This window comes from Mus pahari, chromosome 13 (genome assembly GCF_900095145.1).
Source record: "Mus pahari chromosome 13, PAHARI_EIJ_v1.1, whole genome shotgun sequence".
NCBI lineage: Eukaryota > Metazoa > Chordata > Mammalia > Rodentia > Muridae > Mus > Mus pahari.
Genome location: NC_034602.1, coordinates 40,626,507 through 40,648,212, shown reverse-complemented (window position 1 = coordinate 40,648,212; position 21,706 = coordinate 40,626,507). Strand labels below are relative to the sequence as shown.

Here is a 21,706-nt window from a genome sequence, read left to right as displayed (position 1 = left end):
TGGATTTCTGAGTTCGAGGCCAGGCTGGTCTACAAAGTGAGTTCCAGGACAGCCAGGCCTATACAGAGAAACCCTGTCTGGAAAAACCAAAAAAAAAAAAAAAAAAAAAAGTGGCTTCAATTTTCATAACTATGAGTCTAGATTTTTCTAGAAAGGTTTTTATATGTATTCAATACTAATTATGCAGTTTTCAGTAAAATATATATTTAAATGAATAAAAATAGTTTAAAAATACCTGATTGAATGTGATATTTCTGAATGCCAAGTGTATTGTCTAAAGATGCAAAATAAGATTATTTGCTAGCGAGCTGATATATTCAAACAAATGGGGGTACAGTTCTTCGAAGAGAGCCGTGCATGTTGCATGTATGTTTTAGGAACAAAGTGAGCTCATTCAGAGGCATGCTTGCACTGAGGCTGCTTGGCTTTAACACTAAATCACAATAAAGAGAAGTACACAGCAAGCCTGAAGCTAAATGGACCCTAAGTGGTCATACACATTCTCAAATAGACGGACGGGGCCCTGGAAGGGAACTTCCATCAATGTTAATGTGGGCAGCGCCACTGAAGTGCTGAACATTAAAAAGAAGACGGGCTTTGAAACACTCTGAATTATTTATCTGAGAAAAGAAATCAAAGTAAAAGATAAGAGAACCAAACACTTAGCACAGTAGCTGTCTAGGAGATATTTTATGCCCTCTTTTCCCCAACTACTACTTTTTAAGTCCCTTAGAACTAGCAGCTACATCATGATTATTCTTTCTTTCTCTTGTTTTAAGGCAGGAAGGAGCATTTAAATAAGAATTTTCCACCTCTTCTATGACCAACAAAGCCTATCAACTCTCTTAAATTCTATTATCTGATAGGAGTGAGGAGATAATAGAAATATATATATATATTTATAATATATATATATATATATATATTTATATATAATATATAATATATATATATACACACACACATTTACACACACACTGTTTGGGACTCTAAATGCTAAGTAAGAAAGATGTATTCTTAAAAATACTGCTTATGGCGTATCATGCTCTAAAAATATCTCACAGTAATTCAGGAGATTTATGAAGTGTATGATAAAGCATGAAAAGTCAAACCAGTTCTGTCAACTTACTAATAAGAAAATAAAATTGAAGTAACATTACAACTTGTCCAAACAACATTTCTCAGTAAAGCTTCCTCTTGTTTGGTTTTCAAGACCATTTTCTTTCTGCAGCCATGCTTCCCACAGTGTGCAATTATTTATAAGATGGGAGTAATAGCACTCACTCTGACTTAACCTGTTTTCAGCTCAACTACATACAGCTCTAAAATGAGCTCATGAATTACTGGCTGGTGAAAGCAAAGGGCCTTCAAGTCAGTCTGTCTAGCTTGCAGCTTGCAAAAAGGCACACTCTGGAGAGTATGTACCCTAATTGCTAGTAATAGAAAATACTTAATTAAGAATCAGTCCTTTGTTTAAAATGAGCTCATCTCGTTTAACATTGTTTCCATTAGGTCTTACTAATAACGTGTCTTAGAATTACACAAACTCCTGTGGAACCTGTTTATCAGATACAGTGTCCCAGGAAACCATCCTTGTTAATTCTGTGCAAAGCGGTGATGTTTGCTCCACATAAGGGATGCAGATTTGACATGCCAACTTCGACTGTGGGCAGATGAAAGCCACTGGGAGGTAAAGCAATTTTCTCGTGCAGAGTTGGGCAGAATAAAATGCAATGAAGCATTGTGTATAAAATGAAAGAAAATGATAAGACTTTCAATTTTTGGCTAGAATTGGAAATTAAATATAACTAAAGATGGACTCAGAACCACATCCAGTTTTGTTTGTTTGTTTGTTTATTTGTTTCTCAGTAAGGTAGTGCATATAGTCAGGATGTGCCACACCTATATTCATGTATTCTGAAAATTTAAATTTTAAAACAAATTTACTGGTAATAATGGGAGAAGAAAATTCTGTTAATATTTACTTCACTAACCACTCAAAGACAGTGGTCTCTGTCAGCATTGAGCACATATTACCCTCTGCTCTGAATATGTGATAACCTATTTAGTAATTATCTAAATTCTTGCAGGGCCTAGGGTTGCTACCTATTACTTTAGCAACCCAGTAGGCTAAGTGAACAAACCACAGGTTTGAGGGCAGCCTAAGCAACTTGGTAAGAGCCTCTCAAAAATATAATTAAAAGTAAAAAGACTGGAGACACAGATGAGGGTGAGGGCCTTTGTCCAGCCAATGCAAGACTGGGGTGAATTCTTAGCAATCAATCTCTTAAATATACAGTTCAAATTCCATTTGCTCATAAAATGTTTCCCAGACATGACTGAATTTAACTTCCTAGTTGCACTATGAGGCTCCAGTTATTCCACTGAGAAAATTAAGTATGAGAGGCATATAGTGATAAAGCACTATGGTGTCATCCCATACTCTGGTGACTATAGATGCTGCAAACACTGAAGATGCCTTTGTCAGTTATCTTATGTAACCATGGTTTCACTCCTGAGTATATCTGTGTCATCTCCTAGAATCCAGTCTAACCTTGATTCCAAGCTAACCCTGGTAATAACAAACTTAGAAAGTGTATTAATAGGAATATGGGTTCCATGAACCACATAATTGCAAATATTAAGTCTAGGTTCAACTCTACCAGTAAATTAATATGCAGCCCTAGCACCTGACTTCTCTTGGCTACAGTTCCCTTGTGATTAAAATATAGAATTTAGGTGAGTTAAGTTACTGCCAGCTCTAAAACTGCTGGTAGATCTTTAATATTTTTCAAGGTTGTAACAAAGGTTTCATCTAATTTGGTATCTAGCATATTTTAGAAATATTTGGGGGGATGACTTTGATTAATCTGTTAGCTCACTTGTGGGGGCTTTCTATGCAGTATGAATGGGTTGTGTTAGATCCCAAGAACAAGGTTAATAATGGTCCTTATCAATAATTACAGAAAGACAGCACCCATAAGCCAGGGCTGCACAGCATAACCTGGACACTGTATCTCAGCCTCTATAGTCAACTGGCTGTTCTAGACCACAGAATTTTCAGTTACATCAAAACCAATTTCTCTGTTTTAAAACACGTTTACCTGGTGGATGTTAGAAACTTAACTGGATTGGCCTTTAAATGCATGTAAAAAAGCTAATTCAAATGCTGTTTCGTTGCATAAAGAGCTTCCTAGACATTGTGGTGAACAAAAAGCTTTCTCTGTATTATTTATTTATTTATTTATTTATTTATTTATTTATTTATTTACTTTTATTGCTAATTAAGGGCCATGGTTCACATAACTATTTGCAAAAATGTCACAAACACTAGGGTACAGATGACCAGTCCTTTAATCTTTGGCAAAACTGTGAAACTCAGGATGGTGGAGGAGACACATTCCTCAAAGAAACCCCCCCAACCCGATTCCCAACTCCACTGTGAGCCACAACTGGCCTTGGACTTACTTGAATCCCTTTGGAGTCAGGATGCACTTGGAGTCGTGCTGGCAGGGGTTTAGGTCTTGTGCACAGAAGTCCAGCTTTTCCTCACACAGTTCACCTGCAATAGGGCAAGTAGTGTTAGTTCTGCAATGAGGGTGGGCAGGCATAAGCCAGCAGGCTGCAGCACATGGTTGAAAACAAGGCAAAATAGGACCCACCCCACAAGATATGGGTGCAGAAGATGACATGCCCAAGTGCAATACCGGCTTCACTGCTAAACAGGCTCAAGGCTTTAGGTAATGCCGATAAAGGGCTATGTGGCTTAGGAGAGACCCCTTAGAATTTACTGGGTTAGGAAGAGGACTTTTGAATGCTTTTCATTCTTCCTTGAGTTTTGCATTTCATCACACATTATTTTTAAACTGGAGTATAGCATACAAACATAAAATAAATGAACACCCCCCCCCCAAAAAAAACCTATTCAAAAGTAACTGATTCAAAATGATCAGGTTCTATGTATACCCAGAAAGGGATTTATCCCTATCCCTGAAACCTCCCCCACTACACTTCTGCTTAGTACCTACTATGTGCCCACTACTAACTTGACAAGATAATGGGATTTGGAACTATTGTGACCTTAACATAAACAAGGTAATTTGAAATGGAATAATTTGGTATTTGCTTTTTTTTTTTTTTAGTTTGGCATATTCTTCTGTAGTTTTATGTTTGAAAAAAAATCTTTATATTATCTAATGTCTTATAAATCTAGGTGAAAAACATTTTATTACCAATGAATGAAAAATGAGACTATAACAATATGGATTCTAAGCACTCTCTAATGAATTAAAATTTAATCACTGAATGGACTACAAACATAACCTTACAGATAGTAGGTACTCTATATAGAACTGCATTTCTGGTAATCCATAAGAAAACATCTTCTAATGGTTTATGCTACTACTATTTCAAATAAGTTCAGGCAGGTATTGTTCATTTTCTTTCCATGAGAATTTCTGTGTCTATAAATCCGTGATGGAAAAGTTTAACCCCATATAGTTTATTTAATGTTTATTATTCCAAGGACTCCTACTCTAAGTGACTTTGATGGAATTGACTCATTGTTTTGTGAAACTCATGTGGGGTGCAGGCTATATATGATAGTCTATATCAAAGAGTCTGTGACACATGTCAAAGGAGAGTAGCCGTTTGAGATAAATAAAAGCATTAATTCTATATACGTTTTGACTTGTTAATAAATATGAATTTGCTTTGTAAACATGGAGGAAGGGCAGGATTCCTCCTTTGTTTACTTTAATCTTGGCCAAACCTATGAATTCAGGGAACCCACAGTCAACACTGTGCAGCTGTTAGTTAGAGATGCTGGGGCTACTGCGATAAAGTGAGCAGATCTGCCTTCAAGTGTTTCCCAGTATACAAGCAGAGAGGAATGCCGAGCTTGCAAAAGAACACCCAGACTGGGTCTCCTCTCCAAGAGAAAATCCCCCAAATGTAGAACTGACCTTCCCTTCTCACTGAGGAGTTGATCCCTAGATTCCATATGCTAAGGAATGAAGGAAGAGAAGTGGCTCAGGAAACACTGGACAATCAGATTGCTAAATCCGTCAGGAATGGTTTTATGGTTTTAGAGTGAGCAGCCAACTTACATGAGAAAAGCCACCTAATGTCATGTATGCATTCCTTATTGTTACACAAAGAGCATAAAAATGTTGGTCATTACAGAAGTTGTACATACATTTTTTCTTGGTATGTGGCTATACGTGGCTAACTACAAGACTCTGATATAAGACTGACTGATGACTTTGAAGATAAAAAGGCTTACAGTCACTAATAAATGCTGCAAAAACACCTGGTGCATGTGATTACTATTTAACTCACCATTCTAGCTCCATCTACCTAGACTCTTGTCACTGTGGTCCATTCATCAGTTTATAAGTTAACTCCTCATGCTTGAGCTAACGTCTCCTTTGCTTTAATAAGTCCCTCTCACATTTAAGTTGTCAATTTCCTCTTTCCTACTTATACCAGTAGCATGACTATATGGTAAGGCTGTGAATGTGCTGTTGTAGATTATTATTATTATTGTTATTGTTATTATTATCATTACTCTTTCACTCATTCCTTCATTACATGAGCAGACTGGGCACAAATCCTGGTGTGTTTGAGTTTGCCTCTTCCTAGACTGTGATGTATAAGGTGCTAACTCAAATACCATCCACTGAGCAAGCAATAGTCAAGGCAAGAGTTCCAGATTGTCTCGTTATATTCACATTAGGTTACTTTTTAATCCTTACATACTTCTTAATTTTGCATGTAGTAACTAAATCATCACTAATAATGTAGCTAGGCTCGCTCTTAAGTTTGTACTTTAAAATTTCCCAGATGGAACATTAAAATAAACGTTTTCATTGGGCTCATTCTAATTTCTCATTTCCTAATTGTGTTTAATTCTGCTACATTTGGGAGAAGGGAAACTTTAAAAATGCAAATGGCATCATGAAGTGTGAGTCTTGGGAACTGAGTTTGTGATGGGAAATAAACAAAGTCCCCTCGACAGGCACTGCACTAAACATGCACATTAAATTTGGAAACGGTACGGGTATAACAGCACCCGGTTTCCAGGATGAACAGGAGCAAGTATTTCAGGTATTATGAAAGCAAAGACTCCTGACTTATTACTGAAATATTGCACAGCCCTCATGAAATGAGAAGGATGTCTTACTTAATTTTAAAGTACATGTATCCAAATTATTCTCAGAAGGAAAACAACAGAAAGTAAGGTAGTTGAGTTCTGTTTTCTAGTGGTCACAAGATTGAGGTAACCTCAATGAGTGCCCCTCTTTTGAGAGCATCATTTTCAAGATGACAGGAGAAACAAGGTGGACATATTTTTAATTCTATTCTATATAGCTTGGGTTATAATCTACTGACCAGTCAACAGGTCTTTATGTTATTAACTTGGCATGAGGAAATGTGTCAGCTCATTTGAATGGCTTAGGGGAATATGCTATAGTGATGAGTCACTGGCTGTACCCATCTAACTCTCAAGACACATGAACGCATAAAACCTTTCCCTTTGTGAATCTCAAGAAATCTGCATTGCTTTTCCATTTGAGTCCTTAAAATTTCCAATGGTAAAGTAATACATGGGACATAGTGGTTACATGGTATCTGTGATTCCACTTTTGATTAGATGAGCAAATTCATTTTCCTAATGTAGCAGCTTTTAACAGTGTTTGAAGGAGGGGGTTCACAGATTGTGTTGCTTTTGCATATTGAAGCAGATAGAGTGAACCATGATTGCTGGTGCTATGACCATTACTTAGCAGAACAAAGAGAAATTAATGATCCACTGTGTGTAGACCTAAGATGGCACAAGGACAACATTTGTTCATGCTAGAACTTTCCAAAGACATAACACCACATACTACATGTTGTAAATGGATGTATTACTATTATTTTTCATTATGAAATCATGCTTAGTTCTTTGATCACCTTCCCTCTGTATGTCTGATTGGTAAAAATAATGGATTAGAAATAAACAAATTGTATATCATTATGTATGAGCTACAAGGAAGCATGGGAAAAATGATACCAAGGAGAGTATGATGCTACAAAGTCCCACCCCTGAGAAATAACTACAAACCACTGGTTACTAAACCTGCCTGAAAATACTCTTCCTGCATATTTTGCTGCAGTGTTAACATGAACAGTCATCCTGGCTTGCGCAGGACAGTTCTAATTTACATGTGCTGTTTTAAGATAATGCCTCCAGTATACTTTCATGGATGCCCAGGTTTGCTGAAAAACTGTGATGGTCATTTCCTAGGCAGAACAGTAAAAGTTGGATCGTCAGAGTTTAGAATGTCTGATTTGGAGTGAAAAATGACCCCAACATGGAGAGGTTCTGTGAGGAATCTATTCTTATCGGTGAAAAGTGTGTGTGTGTGTGTGTGTGTGTGTGTGTGTGTGTGTGTGCATGCGCGCGCGTGCGCCTGTGGTGTTTCTCCTTGGAGAATCTTTTGCAACTATATGAGATATCAAAGAATTGTCTGTTTGAAATGCACTAGTTTTAATGTTCTGGGTCCTTGTTCTTCATTGATAAAGGGGGTTTTAGAACTGAAGATTTAAAGTTTAACTGTGTCTCTAAAATAGCCTTTTTGTAAAAGAAAAATTCCTCTGAAGAGATGGATGGTGTAGATAGGAAGGTAACAGAGAACACTACACTGAGCGACACAATACAACATTATGGCTTTCAGTGGGAAACAAATGTCAGCGTGAGCTCAGAGCCCCAATAAACAAGGAAGACACAGAAGCCTCAATACACACTGAGGGCTCCTCTGGGAAACAGTACCTTGAGCGAACCTTGACTCCTGCTTTATTTCAGATATATGTGTTTATCTGATCTATTGCTTTTTAAAATACAACGGGGAACTTCTGTTTATCGTCTTTCTCAAGTCTCTCCTCGCGTCATATTTTTTATTCACATTTATTACTGCAATCTACTAAAGTCTTTAATATTCATACATACCATATGTTCTTTTTAAAATAATTCTTAACTTTTAACTCTCATCACATTTTTATAAATTTTTTTACTTAAATATTTGCTTTAATGATTTTACTTTCTATAGATATTCTAACTTTGCTTCCAGACTGATAACAGTTTTGCTCTTTGCATAGAAAGACTCTTGCCTTTAGAGTTTTCTAAAGACCCGTAGGTCTCAAAATGGAACTGCTAAGACATTTAACCTGACCATCTTCCTCCCTCTTCTATTTTTGAAAATTATGTTTTTTTCCCTTTTTGAGATTACAATACAATCACATCATTTTTCTCTTTGCTTTTTTTTTTTCTTTCCAAACTCTGCCATATACTTCTCTTTGCTCTTTTGGGTTTATGGCCTCTCTTTCCATGAATTGTTTTTACAATCATAAATGTATATGCATGTAAATATGTGCATGTACATATATGCATATAACTCTATGCTCAGTCTGTATGAATGTTATGTGGGTGGCTGAGCACTTGACTTTGGATAACCAAGTGGCATGTTCTTCCTTGGGGAAGACTATTCATCTCAGCCTTCCTTGGTTTTCTGCAGTACTTTGATTAGGGTTGGAGCCTCTGGGGCTCTTTCCTCATTCACTTTGGAGTGTATATTGCCACTGTCCTTGTTCTTCTCATGCTGAGGCACTCATGTTGGTGAGACTTAATGAGTTAAGCCTCTGACGTTAGTAGGAGTCACAGTCTCACTTCAGAATCCCTGATCCTCTACTTTTTTTTTTTTTAAAAGACTGATTTATTATTATATGTAAGTACACTGTAGCTGTCTTCAGAAGCACCTGAGGAGGGCATCAGATCTCATTATAGATGGTTGTCAGTTACCATGTGGTTGCTGGAGTTTGAACTCAGGACCTTCAGAAGAGCAGTCATTGCTCTCAACCACTAAGCCATCTCTCCAGCCCTGATTCTCTAATTTTATAAGCTTTCTGCCCCTCTTCCACAATGTTCTCTGAGTATTACGTTTGGGTATGTTCTGTAGAGGTATTCAGTAGGACGTAGCTCCACAACTGTGCATTTAGACTGGTTGTGATTTTTCTGTAATGGTCTCCATCTGTTGCAAAGAGACCTTTGCTCAATGAGGACTGAGGACTGCATTTATTTCTGTCACACCATAGTTTTAGTTCCAACTATGTATGGGACCCCACGAACATGCTTGGGGTATAATGGTGACCACATGAAAAATTGCTCCTATTCCTGTGGAATTTGTCCATGAGGGAGAAGGTTAAGGAGAACATATTAATGCTTTATACCACAACCATACTTAAAAGTGCCTCTGGCTTGAATCTAAGCAAGAAAAATTCCTAGTGTTCTCAAAGGATGATGCTCTGGGGAAGAACAGACTGGGATTCTGAATGACAGAGACTTAGAGATGTCATGTGAAGGTCGGGAACATATAGAAGGATCCTCAAATTAGGAGAGTGAAGCTGAGAGAGATAAGGAGTAAGTCAAGGATGCCAGGGTTCCACACAAGGCTATAGAGTCAGCAATGGCCACATATAGTTTAGTTATATAACAGAAGCAAAGGAAAGGAAGGAAACATTTTAAAAGCTATGATGAAGACAATAGACTATCTTCTATCCAGAGATATAATAATTTGATCATTTTGTACCAGGATCAGCATTTCTGGAAATTTCTAACTCAAATTCACTGTTTAAACCATTAATTTATTTTACACAAAATGGAGCAACACAGAAGAGTATTAGTTGTAACTGCATGAGAGACTATCCAAATTTTCTAATAGCTCAAACTTTGAATTCCAGTTACGAATGCATACCACACAGGGGACAAAAGGACTATTAGTTGCTGTTGGTGAGCACTCAACTGTTAGTTCCTACCGTGACTAACATCTGTTAGTTCACCTAGACTCAGTTCTCCTTTCGCTTACAGATGTGTGCTCTGGGAATATATTCTGGAAATTCTGGATGCAAGGGTGCCTGGGAAGGATGAGGGGCTGACAATGTAGGCTATTCTTGAATCTGGCCAAAGTAGTCATTTTGATATCATTAATATTGATACGAAGGAGATGAAATACAGGTCAGTGATCTAAATAACTGAGTTGGAATCCTAGTGTTAAACTTAATCAGTTCTGACATTTGTAAATACAGTTGTAACAAGGGAGGAAGTGTGGTTGGATTCCTCAGTAAATCCCCAGGGTACATACATGCAAAGTAAAACACATCACTCTTTGAAAGTTTGTGCTTTCAATTTTGTGGAAGAAAAGCCTGGAGAGACTATACTAATTTTATTATATATGCATTAGATCAGCAAAAGAAGCTATTGAAATATGCAGCTAACCTGATAAACTGCACAGGATTTTATTCTTTAAAATATACCCTGCAAGGGCAAGGGGTTCTTTTGTGTATCATCATCAATCATGTACTCCATGGGAAAAAAAAAAAAAAAAAAAAACATGAAAGGTTAGCACTGGCTGGCTTGCTGCTTGTGGGAGAATATATTTTAAATGTTAGTGAAGGTATAGAAGGCACAGGTGACCCAAAGGAGCAAGAGAATTAAACAGCTGTGTTGAGTCAAACATGCCTTGAACATTATCTGAGGTCAGTCATCTTTACAATGTATTTTGCAAAAATGATTAAAATTGTAGAAAATCAAGATGAGTTCAGTAACAGAGGGACTGTATATGTTAGCCCACAAATGATATGTCTGAGAACAGTTAGGACAAACAGAGCTGGTTGTTTCTCTTTGCTGAATTTTAAAACTAAAGGCAGAATCTCTCTGTTGAAGGGGTCCCATCTGTTCTCACTAGAGGAAAGTGTAGTCAACATTAGGATTACTGAGGGATCTTTCCAGCAGCTACTCTTTATTCTCAGGATGTGAAGTGAACTAGTGCTTGCTTATAACCTAGGCATAGCTCCTTGCAAACTGTAAAGTTTTATTTTGTTAGTTTTAAAGTGTGTGTGTGTGTGTGTGTGTGTGTGTGTGTGTGTGTGTGTGTGTGTTTCATGGATGTGAGTAAAGTGCCCAGAAGTCCAGAAGAGAGCACTGAATTTCTTAGAGCAAGTTTAGGTGATTGTGAGTCAGATGATGTGGGCCATGTGAACTAAACCCAGATCCGCAGCAAGTGTAGTTGGAGCTTTTAATCACTGCATCATTTATCCAGCTCCCTGTTGCATATACATTAAACCAGCTCTTGATTATGCAATCTCCTTAACACTGTTTAAAAGCAAATGGTTGTCATGCTGTAGAGGACATGAACAAGAATAATGTACATATGCATATTTAGTCCAGAGATAACCTTCCTTATATATTCCTGACCCATGGTTGGTTGGGTGTTCAGATAAGCAGTCTGTTGATATGAAGGACAGATTGTACTTATGTTTTCTCCTTATTTGTTGATGTAAGGAAGGCCTGTGTTACATACTGCATTAAAAACTACAGTTATAGGCATCAGAGCATATTAGCAAATTCAAATCAATGTCAAGTCTTCCATGTAAATATTTAGCATGCTTACTAGTGATGATGGCAATGAATGATCTAACTTCTGTCAGTAATTGAGGAGTGATTTATGAACTCCAAGTTCCCAAGGATTCCCTTTAATAATCTACTACTTTTTGGGGCCCACCATTCTGAAACTTGTCTTCTAAATTAGAAATAATTAATTGACTTTCAGGATATGACTGTGAACTAGTTAGATGGTTCCCATTTTCTAAACTTAATGAAGTTCAGTTGTTAATATAGGAGTATAGGGGAGTGGTGTAGAGGGATGTGGCATCTTGAAGATACATGAGTTACTGACAGCTGTCCTCCCTGTGAAATGTGCATCAAAGGTGGTTTGTGCTTAATGTGGGTTGTGCTATAGGCAAACGCTGTGAAATAAAGTGAATCACAGTTCAGCACAGAAAGGTTTCAGAGAATTTTGTGGTAGGCAGGTTCCTCAATGTTTTACAGGATGAAAAACACAAACAAACAAACAAAAAGTTTCTGAATTTTTCCTTTCTAAAAGAAAGTATCCATGGCTGCTTAATCATATTTGTTTCCCACACAGTGCGATCAGTGTTGACAGTGACAAAGTCTATCCCCAACAGCATCTCTGTGTTTCTTTGTGAATGCACTTGAGACATGTGCAGCAATGACTTTGCACCAGCCTCGTCTATGACCTGATTTGAACCTGCCGTTGAGAACACAGCTAGTATTGGCTGGGTGAACCTGGAAGTGCTTGGTGGGGTTTGTATCACTTTCAATAGTTAGTAGTGTTCTGACTTAGATATTTTCTCAGCAAACATCTTATGCACTTTTAGATGGAAAAACTCACCTCTCCAAATAAACAAACCTAGAGAGGAGGTACTTCCTTCAAAGATTTCTATGGCTAAAGAATTTAGCCAGTTTTAATAGCAACTACAAGTCCAAAAGAAATTAGACTCTCTTTTCAAAGTAAATAAATCCAAACGAGAGGGAGTAAGACTGGTTAAGTTAAACTGTTGTTTTGGACTCAGTGGTCACTGTGAACGAATGAAAGCAAATAGTTTCTCTAAAATGTTTTCTGGGATTCAAATACATTGAAGAAAGCCCTGAAAGGTTGGAAGATGACTAGAAACCACATGACCTTGCAAGACTGCCAAAGTACTTTCTCCAGTTAAAGTGGTTAAAGGAGGCTACAACATTAGCTTTCCTTTTTGGAAGACCTCAGCTATGCCCACAGCAATACTGACTTTGAAATGCAGACCTTGTACATTTCAATACAAAAGTGACAGCAGGCCTCCCTGTTGTTCCGAAGAGATCACGAATATTGAAAATGATGCCGAAAGCCTAAAATTATTGCCAACAGTTCTTTGGTTTGCAGTATGTCCTAGTCCAATGTGTTTAATATGTCATTTTACAGGTGTCATTATGCACGAGCTAAGAGAAGTGACCACTTATCCCTACATGCAGTCTTTCTATTTACAATGAGCATAAAAAGCAAAAAAAACTTAAAAATAAAATAAACTCAGTGAAAACATGGAAAGATCTATTTCATGTGCACATTTCTCAGGTAGAGCTATCTACCAAATTCCATTCTTCAGCCTGAAGAAATGGTATCAGATCATGCAAAGCATGTCTCACAGGCTGCTCCACAACATTCCAGAAGGATGAACATTTACCATCCCAGTGTTTTCCTATAGACTCTATTCATCGTTGTTTTTCCTCAAACATCTACCTGGAGGAGGATAGGAGTCATTACTCCCGTGTTACAGAAGAGAATATCTAAATCATAGAGGTCTTATACTTTATACATTCTGGTTCCAGGACACGAAGACTAAAGACTATGCATTTACAATCCCTCTATACCAATGTTAAGTATTCTGGGACAAAGTGTAATGTCATCTGAAGAATTATTAATGGTTTAAGCACTGATTAGGTTCTAATAATTTGCAACTAATGCAATAAATTATCTTTATGCACTTGAGTTTGGGGACCATAACTAACTATTTCAAAGGTCCACAAGGATGATTGTCTCTAGCAATCAGTATGGTAAAGAAAGCTTGGTTTGCATAAACAATTAGCAATACTGTGTGATATGAAAAGTAGCCAAGTAGTGTCAAGTGGGACTGGCTATAGCAAGAGGTATGAAGGTTATAGTGGATGCTGTAGGTAGACACTATATTTACAAGGTGTATGTTCTTGAGTAAGCACACATTGAATCATACGATATCATTGATTTATAATGATATTTCTCAGCAGTTACTGTCTGTATCTATAGACTTATAATAATCATTACCATTTCAACCAACCACAAAGGTTTGCTTTAAAAGAAAATCAGGTCAACAGCTAATTCTTTGTAGTAACACAGCTTTTACAAACATAAGTGCAAATATTGTCAGCTTATGAAACCACATGGTAATTTAAAGTACTAAGCTAGTTTCTAAGAATGTGTGCATATCACTAATTGAGTATGTATTCTCATGACAGAATAATTTCTGCTGTGATTTGGAGATACAGTTGGCCTTGGGCAGACCACCAATTGTTTTTGTGCTTATAAAATGGAAAGAGAATAGTAAACCAAGGAAGTACTAGATACATTAACAGGCAGCATAGGGAGCCACATTTTCAGTCTAAAAGATCAAAGTATTTTTTACATGTTTTCCAAGTTAACTCTGTACACAATATGACTAAGTGAGCAAACACAATAAGTCACCTCAACACAGCAACAGAAAAGAAACTGTTCAATAGCAGATGGGCGGGAGATACTCTGTATATCCATCCCTCCATCATCCTTGTAATACTGAAAGTGTTGCTTGAATGCTAGGACCCATCAAGACTAGCACACTCCGTTGGTTCCTGTACTCAGGACCTAAAGTCTTTTAGAAACCCAAGTGATTCAAGGTTAACTCTTAGACTTTAACGGACATGTTCATGAAGATTCTAAGATATGCTTTCAGCATGACTACTGCTCTAAAAACTGTATTCCCCTTCTTGGCTCTGGATGTGTTTGGGAACCCAATGGGATGTCAGCGATGTTAGTGACCATGCACCCAACTTTCTAACGCTTTAAGAAAACTGCTTAGAAGTTAGTAGATTCAGTATTAGCGATTTGACAGTTTCACTGTACAAATAAATCTCTCGGGCTTTTTAATATTTATATGATAAGGTATTTCATATATAATACATTATTTATACACAAGTCAAAGAAACACATATCAGCACAGTGTTTACATGTATATTAGAATATATATATGCATAAAATACATATATATATATAAAATTTATTTTTACCTATACTATTTCTGCAGGGGTGAAGCTAGAAACAGGGTCTTATACATGCTAGGTAAGTTACTTATCATTGAAATGCAACCCCATTCATATGGTATAAAATATTTCAATTACTATATATATTTTTAGATATTTTTTTACAGGACATAGTAGCAAAGATAAGGACTTAAACATGAAAAACTCTTCGCTACTTTCAATGATTTTACAAAGTATAGTATATATGCTGTGTTAAAGGGCCTACATTTTTCAATATATAATAACATTTTCGCATGATATCTTTAAAAATGTAAAAACATATAGATGAGTAGGAAAAAGAAAATATAAGTTTTTAATTTTAGACATATACTTTTCCCACTCAGAACTCTACCAGTCTTCTATAAATTGATGAAGTGAATTTCAATGAGGCATTTTATAGTGTTTCATGCAGCTATACATGTATCAAGGATCTATAGGAATGATTTGACACAGCACTCACTGACTTCATCTCTTGTCAAAGTCTTTACCCAGCACACCCTGTAAAGTCTAGCAGTTAAGACAGAGGAGAACTGAAGTGAAAACCATAATAGACTTAAAAAGAGCAACTAACCTTTTTCCACCTCATTCAGATTAGCAGCTGGCAGCGACAAAGACAGAAGAGACAAAAGACTTTTTACATTGCAATGTAAGGGTAGCACACGGGAAGCCAAGGCGCAGCATTAACAACAGAAAAGCCAGTGTGAGAGAGCAAACTGAAGCCAGGCTTACACTTCTTACCTACAGCTGGCTAAACACACAAACAGGTAGAAGAACAGGGCAAAAGTAGAAGCCATCCCAGGGAGCCAGAGATTGGCATCTAAACCAGGTGACTGACACTTGCTTCTTTACTGTAGTAGGTGTGAAGGGAACATTTGCATCGGGAGCCAGAGACAAATGGGAAAGTTAGAGTTCTTTATACATTTCATGAGATAGACTCTGTGAATATACAAACTCAGCTACTATGGACACTGCCATTGTGCTGAATAATTATTTTAATAGGAAAGTTTGAAAGCATTCATACTTCTATGTGGCCCTGAGACGGTGTAGTTATTGAAAACACACATACCCCAACCCAATAATTACTATTGCAAAACTATTTTTCCGAGATCAGCTCCAAATCTAACATTATCTAAGAAAATATTTACATGGTTTCAATAATGTAGGCATACCCTATTCCTAATTTTGTTTATACATTTTCAAGGAATTCCTTGAAATTTTTCCTATAAGAAATGTTTTGTTTTTATGAAAACTATACATTCATAATTAAGAAAATAGTAAACAAGTCAAGTTCCCAAATCTCTGAAACTAACTTAAAAATATAGAATTATTTTCAAAAATTAATATCACTAAATCCTTATATCCCCATTCAAATACTGATTTTAATATAGAATCACAGGAAACTAATTTTAAAATTTGAGCCTTTCCTGAATAATACTTGCAAAGACATATTTCCAGCTGGGAGAGAAGCAGATCTAATATGTAGAGAATACTAATATGTAGAGAATAATATATCTGACTATTAAAGAGTGTGTGAGGGTTCAGTAAAGTTTAGATAACAGAAAAACACTATTGAGTCATACAGTTTATGTTATCAGTCCTTTGTTTTGTTAACAGAAAGGAGCAGGGAATACATCATTCACTATATGTGACGTTTGGTTGCTCAGGGTTTAACTATGCTTATATAACTTCTGAATGTATTTCAAGCATTCATCCTGTTTCAAGCATTTCTATCTCAGATTTATATGCTGCTTATTATGTGCTGATTTCCTTGTCTGATTCTCTTCAGGTCTCTGAATTTTCTCCATTGACAACTGTACGTCTCAATATAGATGTTAAATGGAAGTATGGTTACCACAATAATTTATAAGCTTTCCTTGTGAAGCTTTATTTGCTGCTTTCAAATAGAACTCATGTTCTCATTGTATGCATTTGAAGAACAAGCTAAAAAAAAAAATCAAAGGAAAAAAAGCAACCGACAGCTTAGATGATTTTAAAACAAAGGCAACATTATTATATTCTGTGACGTTAGCTGGGTTTCTGTTCTCCGAACTCATGCTCACTAATCAGATTCCATGTTAAATTTGAAACAACAAAGTCCCATTATAAGATAATTCCTCTGTAACTGCAGACATAGATTAAACAGGACACAGAATTCTCGAATCAGACTTATGCTTCCCTGTCAAAGGTCACCTATATGCCGCCAATCTCAATATTTGCAGACAATTGTTTGATATTTTGTAACTACACTCATTTCAGATGTGCACAAAAGTCTACAGTTAAGAGATGATTTATGAATTCATCCCATTTTAGGTATCTTCTCTATTGCCAAGTTTTCAAATCCTTTTTAACCCAGGGGACTCAGTCCAACGTAATAAAGGTAGCGTCTCTCTGCTCTATGCCTTACACAGTCTCCAGATCAATATTTTTCTTGAGCCTTTGCCCAAATTAAGGCAAAGCAACATTTGTAATAGCTACAAGTAAAAAGAGCAATGGTGTTTAGGTTCATTTTCAGAGCCAGGTGGTTTATGACAGAAAGTCAGGGTAGGATCCTTCATGACAACTTTTATGAATGCCACATTTTGTCAAACAATGGGTTTAGTTAAGTTTTGAATTATTAAAATATAGTGAAAAGAATGAAACCTGACATAGTTGGAGAAGGGGGGTTGCATCCCACCCTCAGAGGAGTGAACATGGAACTGAATTCTGTAGGAGGGCATACAAGAGTTTGGAACTGAAGTGGAGCAGGTTAGAGAAACAGTCAAAAATTGTTATGACTCATCAAAATAAAAAGTAGAAAATTGAAAGCCAATGCAGCAGGATATGCTCCAAACTGAGTTGGATGTGTTTTAACACTATGAAAATTATCACAGAAAGACATACAAGGACCTTAACAAACATGTGATCTCATATTGTGCCTTTGTTAAACCAGAAAGAGTATATAGACTCCTGGTTTCTGTACCCAGAATAATATAGAGAGCTTTAATAGTCTTACAATGCTTGGGACCCTGGTAGAATCAAATAAAGCGGCTTACCAAAGTCTCAAAAAATATGTGGGTTCTTAAGACTTTTCTATCACCTGAATAATGATGGAGATAGAAATCATCTCTATCTTAGGGATGACTAAGAAACATTCTTATTTAAAACTAAACTTCATACAGACATATACATATCTGGTCCTATAGATCTTAGATTCTCAGGCTTTGTATAAAGGATTTAAATCTATGGCCGTAAGCTAGTGGAAGATATCTGATATGTTATAGAGATGGTAGAGATGGGTATGCAAACCTGTATAACAACAAAAATCTGTCTGGCCAAGGTGTATTCAAATACACTTGTTATATTTTGTTAAGGCAAAAACAGTAAATGATCAAATTCTGACTCTTAGCATGATAGCTATGTATGTGTGAATCTATACATCTACTTTTTCATCTTTATGTGTCTATCGATTTACCAGTCATCTATGTACCTATCATTTATTTATCTACTTATTTACCCACCTATTCATCAATGTGTCTATATCTAGTGCTTTACTTGTAAGACTCCATGGAAAAAGCAACTTTAGAAACATCTAAACATGTCTAGATTGTCCAAACAGAACCTCATTACTCTAGGTTGCACTTTCCCATAATAAAATATACTTTCTTATAAAGACAGACATTTAGTGTAATGCAAAGTTTTGTATCTTCCATAACAATCTTTAAACATTATTCCTTCAGAACTCTTGGAAAGTTGATTGTATAGATAAGGTTGCATTTTATGTTTAAAAACATTAATCTTATTTAACTATGCAATTATTTCACTATCCTAAATTATTAACTATGTTCTACTATATGAACATAAATATAACAAATGAAAATGCCAAGTAAAATGCAAATTGCAGCTTCAGGAAATAATGACAGAATCTAGTTGTGTGTTAACCTTTAGAGTACCATAGTACTATTACCCTTTCTCTATCTCTTTCACATGCTTGGTTAACATGAAAGCTGACTATGACATTTCTTAGGCATAGCCACACAAACCAACAGAAAAGCTAGTCTTTCAAAATAGACAAGGCAGAAACTTGATGCTGACTTTACAGAAAATTGATCAAAACTAAGAAAAAAAAAGTTATCATTTTGAGTAGTCTGATCAGGTTTATCAACCAGAGACAAAGCATTGGTAGAAACATAATAGTCTCATAAGACTTTCCAAAGCCCATCTTCCTCATGGAGCACAAATCGAAAGACAGAGCTTCCTATCGGCAAACTTTCACTACTAAAAGAAAGTATGGACATTATGCACTCAGATTCTGAATTGTGTTTTGGCTATGTAAAGAAATGCACAAATATACACTGCCAAAATAGTCTGCAGAGGGAAAGCAGTCTGAATGAAAGTGTAATTGAATTATGGGTTCAAAAGTTTCAGCAGGTCAGCATCTTTTTTTCATTCTTCTACAGATCATGACCTTATAAGAAAGGTTTATTGAACCAAGCATGCTGCATCTTTTATTTGCTGGGATAAACAAAAACTATGTGTTTCAGTTCTTACAATTAAATCTCCCAATTATTGAAAAAGAATAGCTTGGTAAATAAACGTAGTAAGTGTGATGATGCTTTCAAATTGATACACCGATTGATGACACAGTTCCTCTTCTTCATACCTGTGTATTCTGGTGGACAAAGACATGTGTAGTTGTTAATTCCATCAACGCATGTAGAATTATTTTCACAATCATTATCTTCACAATCATCAATATTGACTTCACAGTTTTCTCCTTCAAACCCATCAGCACAAATGCACCTGAACATCAGGGAAAGAAAGGCAAGAAACTATTGTGGGTGCATTTTACAATGTTGTGGTCTAAATATTTTTAAATAGAATAAATACAACAATTACAAAATGTTTAACTACATGAAATTGATTTTTTTATAAATCCTTTGAAATTATATACTGTAAGTGGCAATTTAAGGTTCTGGCTAACAAACCAGAGAATATTTAAGAAGAAAATTTTATGAGGGCTACTGTGACAGGACTTTCCCTATCCAATCACACTAAAATATTAGGGTAGCAGGAGACCTGTGATTGGACAGGGAAAAGGGAGGCAGAGCAAGGAGTTAAAGAGACAGAAAGTGTCTGGAGAGAAATAGGAAGAGGGGCAGGCATGGTAACAATCCACCAAGGGACTCGGGAGCTCTGGCCCAGAGAGACCACCAAGTGGAGATCGCCTGGCTGGAGCCATGTGGTCTGCTGGTTGCAGGTGGTAGATGGGTAAGCCTGTTGCTCGTCTTTTGTTGTTGTTTGTTTGTTTTTTGTTTGTTTGTTTGTTTTTTATATTTCCTGCAGCAGGCTACAAGATGGTGAAAGGCTCCAGGATCTTAAAAGTCAGTTAATCCCAATACACTTAAAGTTCAAAGGACAAAATTTCCTTTACTTCCCCTAGATTTGCTCTTCTCAAATTTAGTATAATTCACATTTTTAAAAACAATGAAGATTGGTTCTGATTTTCTAATTGTTTATTGTCTGAGAATTTTCTAGGTGAATATAGCATGTTTTGACTGAATCCATTCTCTCTGCCTTCCATGAAATACCTCCATTCTAACTCATCACTTTTTCCTAACAACTTCTTTTAGTGAACCACAGAATCCCTCTTAGTGCCATCTACATGTGCATGGGTGTCGGGCTACTGAAATGTGGGCAGCCTCTCATGGGCTACAACCTGGAGGAAACTGACTCTTGCTCTGGCAGCAGCCACCAATAGCCAACAGCACTTCAGCTACAGGTGGGCTTCATGAGCCTCTTTCCAATACATGCTGGGATTTTGTTTGACCCAATTACTCAGAGATCTTGTGTTCAGGGGTTCAGAGCACATACTGCTCTTCCGGATGACCCAGATTTTATTTCTAGTCCCCACATCAGGCAGTTCACAAGCACCTATAATTCTAACTATGAAAAATTCCAGCACTTCTGCCATTGTGGGCTAACTGGCCTCAGATGTACATTCCCACACTCACACACACACACACACAAGCACACAAATAAACATAAGAGCATGAATGTGACTTCTAAAATCATATCATCTATAATTCTAGTTGTGATGTACTTGACGGTTTGCAACAATAAGTAAATTGCATTTACTTATTGCAGTTATATAATACGAACATTTTCTACCATCAGAAAGACAGGAATCTGGGAGAGGGACTTGTTAGGAGGAGCTGGCTTTGATAGGGATGGGATAAAAACAAGAGAAGTTGGTCTCAGAGAGTCTTCTAAGTGCATTATGTGCATATTTGATTGTCTAAGAATAAGCTTTAAATAATAAGAACTGAACATTTTATTTGTCCCATTAAATGCAATTGTCACTGGAAATGAATTGTATAGTTCATTTAGAGTAGATATCAAAATAATATTTGAGTGAGACATACATAAATTAGAGTCAATTTTATAAAAGAAATAGAGTATATTTCTTCTAAAAGTAAATTTTCTAACAAGTTTCACTAGTAGATTATTGTTCTCATGTAAAATTATTAGTGTGATTAATAAAGAATTTATTTTGAGAACACAACCCACAGAACCAACTGACTGTCTCTTGTGAACTTGCGGAGATAAGGGGGCTTGTAGGGGTCGGAGTATGTCTTCTAAATATCTGTTACTGCTGAGGAGCTTGGTGTTCTTGTGGGAACCCTGATAGTGTGAGCAGGGGCCTCACTATGGGACTCTTTTTTCTCCTATTGGGTTGCATTTTCCAGTCTTGATTATGATGGTATGTGTTTAGTCTTATTGTAGCTTGACATGCCATGTTTGGTAGATGTCCCTGGGAGGGCTTCCCTTTTCTGAGGGGGGGTAGAGGGGAGTTGATAATAATAAATAATAAATGTATGACTTGTGTAAGTGGACTAGCTGGCTATCAGTACGCCTAATGAGTCAATATCTTGTGTTGCCATAATCTGATTTGATTTATCATAATATGTATCTTTCCAAGTTTTTAAA

At 36.5% G+C, this 21,706-nt stretch overlaps 1 protein-coding gene across 6 annotated transcripts in view; it reads right to left on the bottom strand.

Moving 5' to 3' along the window:
• Positions 1-21,706, bottom strand: part of Slit2 (slit guidance ligand 2) — a 338,233-nt gene that overhangs the window by 26,191 nt on the left and 290,336 nt on the right. For 4 of the 6 annotated variants that reach the window (XM_021210680.2, XM_021210681.2, XM_021210687.2 and 1 more), the window contains 2 exons: positions 19,380-19,519; positions 3,469-3,562 (listed from right to left, as the gene is read on the bottom strand). In XM_021210680.2, the coding sequence (XP_021066339.1) occupies positions 3,469-3,562; positions 19,380-19,519 (234 nt within the window). Of the gene's footprint in view, positions 1-3,468; positions 3,563-15,311; positions 15,339-19,379; positions 19,520-21,706 lie in introns of all 6 variants that reach the window. The other 2 variants (XM_021210679.2, XM_029545132.1) reach the window with 1 other exon arrangement.